At 58.3% G+C, this 3,421-nt stretch overlaps 1 protein-coding gene across 1 annotated transcript; it reads left to right on the top strand.

Moving 5' to 3' along the window:
* The first annotated feature begins 555 nt into the window (after window positions 1-555).
* On the top strand, window positions 556-3,211 carry LOC119330532 (cytochrome P450 77A3-like). The gene is made up of 2 exons (XM_037603645.1): window positions 556-1,671; window positions 2,355-3,211. The coding sequence occupies exons 1-2, from the start codon at window positions 556-558 to the stop codon at window positions 2,823-2,825; spliced, it is 1,587 nt and encodes a 528-aa protein (XP_037459542.1). The 3' UTR covers window positions 2,826-3,211.
* Window positions 3,212-3,421: the final 210 nt, after the last annotated feature.

Below are 3,421 nucleotides of genomic sequence, written 5' to 3' on the forward strand. Positions count from 1 at the left end.
GGAGTCATGGCCGCAGCGCGTTGGACCGCGTCAATCGACCTCCCAACCTCTCCGGCTCGTGCTCACTGGCGCGCGCCATTAAAGCGATGAGCACAGCAATGCCGCCCGCTTCTAGATTCCCAGAAAAAGAAAACCAGGCTCGCTAGCCATGCCCATGGCCAGCTTGCTGCCGCCGGTACACAGTACAATACCAGTGGCGTACTACTCCTCCTCGTCCGCGTCCGCATTAAAGGACACACACCGGAGCTCGCATTCATGGCTCCTTTCAGATGGTAGATGGCTCGCATTTACGCCCGCCACAGTACTCTCGTCTCCCCCCGTCTCGCCCCGGCCCGCTATATATCGCTCCACCCACTCCGCCATTGACGACACTCCTCACCTCCCTAGCTAGCTAGCTCATCCATCGAGCTACTTCCTAGGTACGTACATACACGGCCCACACTCACTGCACGTCATTCCTCGTCCTCCGGTAGCCAGCTTAGCGGGAGACATCGATCGGCCTCCAGGGACAGGGGTCGGGATCGTGCGCTGGTCGGGCTCGAAGAGGGGGGCAAGATGGACGTCAACGACGTGCTGCTGCTGGCGTCGGCGGTGGTGCTGGGGCTGGTGTGGTGGCGGCGGTGCTCCAAGACGGGCGGCGTCGACAGCCTCCCCCCGGGCCCGCCGGGGTGGCCGGTGGTGGGCAACCTCTTCCAGGTGATCCTGCAGCGCCGCCCCTTCATGTACGTCGTGCGCGACCTCCGGGAGAAGTACGGGCCCATCTTCACCATGCGCATGGGCCAGCGCACCCTCGTCATCGTCACCGACGCCGACCTCATCCACGACGCGCTCGTCAAGCAGGGCCCCATGTTCGCCAGCCGCCCGGCCGACAGCCCCATCCGCCTCCTCTTCAGCGTCGGCAAGTGCACCGTCAACTCCGCCCCCTACGGCCCGCTCTGGCGCGCGCTCCGCCGGAACTTCGTCGCCGAGATCGTGTCGCCGCAGCGGGTCAAGGGCTTCTCGTGGATCCGGGAGTGGGCCATGGGCAACCACCTCCGCCGGATACGCGCCGAGCACGCCAAGACCGGCGCCGTCCGCATGATGGCCAGCTGCCGCCTCACCATCTGCAGCATCCTCATCTGCATCTGCTTCGGCGCCAAGATCCCCGACGAGCTCATCGTGGAGATCGAGGAGGTGCTCAAGGACGTGATGATGATCTCCCTGCCCAAGCTCCCGGACTTCCTGCCGCTCCTCACGCCGCTCTTCCGGAGGGAGCTCGCCGAGGCCAAGAACCTGCGCCGGCGGCAGCTCGACTGCCTGCTGCCGCTGGTGCGCGCGCGGCGGGAGTTCCTCCGGACTGGCGGCAACGCGTGCAAGGCGGACGGGGAGGGGAACAGGGTGATCGGCGGCGTGGAGATGATGAGCCCGCCCGGGGAGGCGTACGTGGACTCGCTGTTCGACCTGGAGCCGCCGGGCAGAGGGAAGCGGCTCGGCGAGGAGGAGCTGGTCACGCTCTGCTCCGAGGTGATGAGCGCCGGCACCGACACCAGCGCCACCGCGCTGGAGTGGGTCATGATGCACCTCATCCTCGACCCAGCGGCGCAGGAGAGGGTCTACGACGAGGTCGTCGCCAAGGCCGGCAAGACCGCCCGGATCACCGAGGCCGACGTCGAGGCCTTGCCCTACCTGCAGGTGATTAATCCACTCATTCCAATTCTATCGTACTCTACATTTTGACATCATCAACACTTGGGCCAGATTAATTAACTTAGCAAATTGCTTTACTACATGGTTGATGCAAGCTCCTTTGGGCAAGTCAATTCTACGAAATTGCTGCCCTTAAAGTAGACATTTGGCATTACCCTTGATAGAAGTCCACTTTAGCACTATGACACATCAGCAACATGAACTGATAATCACAAATAAGTTGATCTATCAGCTAATTAATCAACTAAACTTTCACAGTTTGTGATTGGAACACAAGCATCACACCATCACCATCAGTCGATCGGTCCCATCTTTGCTTTCCTTTTCCTGTTTAAGGACCATCACCACACCTGCGAACCAAGATTGCGGCTACTAATTAAGGATAGTTGACGTAGGGATTAATCTAAGCAGACACTCCTGCAGCTGGCCACTCAAGTGTAGCTGGTGTTCAAATGATCACTCACGACCGATGATTTGGACACGAAAACAGATATGAAAATGACGTTCGCTACCTCATCATCAGTGAGCCAGGGTCAACTGAAAGCGACCCACAGAGTACTATTACATTCAAAAAAGAAAGATCCAATTTTCGGCGCCTGCAGCCCAGCAATTTTCGGTGCCAAATTTCTGGCGGCGGCGTACGTGGCTAAATTTTTTGTTGATCGCAGGCGGTGGTGAAGGAGACGTTCCGGCGGCACCCGCCGAGCCACTTCGTCCTCTCGCACGCGGCGACGCGGGACACCGAGCTGGGCGGGTACCGGGTGCCGGCGGACGCGAGCGTGGAGTTCTACACGGCGTGGGTGACGGAGAACCCGGAGACGTGGCCGGACCCGGACGCGTGGCGGCCGGAGCGGTTCCTCGAGGGCGGCGAGGGCCACGACACCGACATCACCGGCACCCGCGCGCTCCGCATGATGCCCTTCGGCGCCGGCCGCCGCATCTGCCCCGCCGCCACGCTCGGCGTGCTCCACATCCAGCTCACGCTCGCCAACATGATCCGCGAGCTCCGGTGGACTCCCCCCGCCGGCGAGGGGCCGCCCGACCCCACCGAGACCTTCGCCTTCACCGTCGTCATGAAGAACTCGCTCCGGGCCGGCATCGTCGAGCGCAACCAGCCGCCGCCGGTGGCCGCGCATTGATTGCCTCCGTCCACCCAGAATGCACGGCGCGGCGCGGCGCGCACGTACCCCACGTCACGGATAGGTGGTTAATGGCGGGGTGTCATGCCTCATCAAGAAGATATAGATAAAATACTGCGGCGTGACATCGGATCTGCTAGTGGCTGCTGCTCGTTGGACATCGTGATGCAATGCGACGTCTCTTAAATTTTAGCGTCATGTTATTTATTTTCTTCTCTTCTCTTGATTAGTGCTCGATCCCCTTCTCTTCTTCTTTCTTCTTTCTTCTTCTCTTGAATTCTTGATTTGATCCACAAATGTACCTATAACCTGCTGCTGTTCCTTGGAGTATATTTTTGTTGCAAGAAAAAAGTTGGATAATTTTAAGGAGTACTAGGCGTTTTGGATGATGGGCTCCATAAAGCCTGTTATTTACCCAAAAAATAAACACTTTCTGTTTCAAAACATTCTGGATAGAAATACAAGTATACAACGATGTAATGTGTGTGCGTGTGTATGTGTGTAATATATCACGATGAAATATCTTGAATTGCGAGCTATTTTTCTTGGTGCAGCTCTCATTTTGATGTAGTATTTCATCCTGAAAATGTACACAC

This window comes from Triticum dicoccoides, chromosome 7A (assembly GCF_002162155.2).
Source record: "Triticum dicoccoides isolate Atlit2015 ecotype Zavitan chromosome 7A, WEW_v2.0, whole genome shotgun sequence".
NCBI lineage: Eukaryota > Viridiplantae > Streptophyta > Magnoliopsida > Poales > Poaceae > Triticum > Triticum dicoccoides.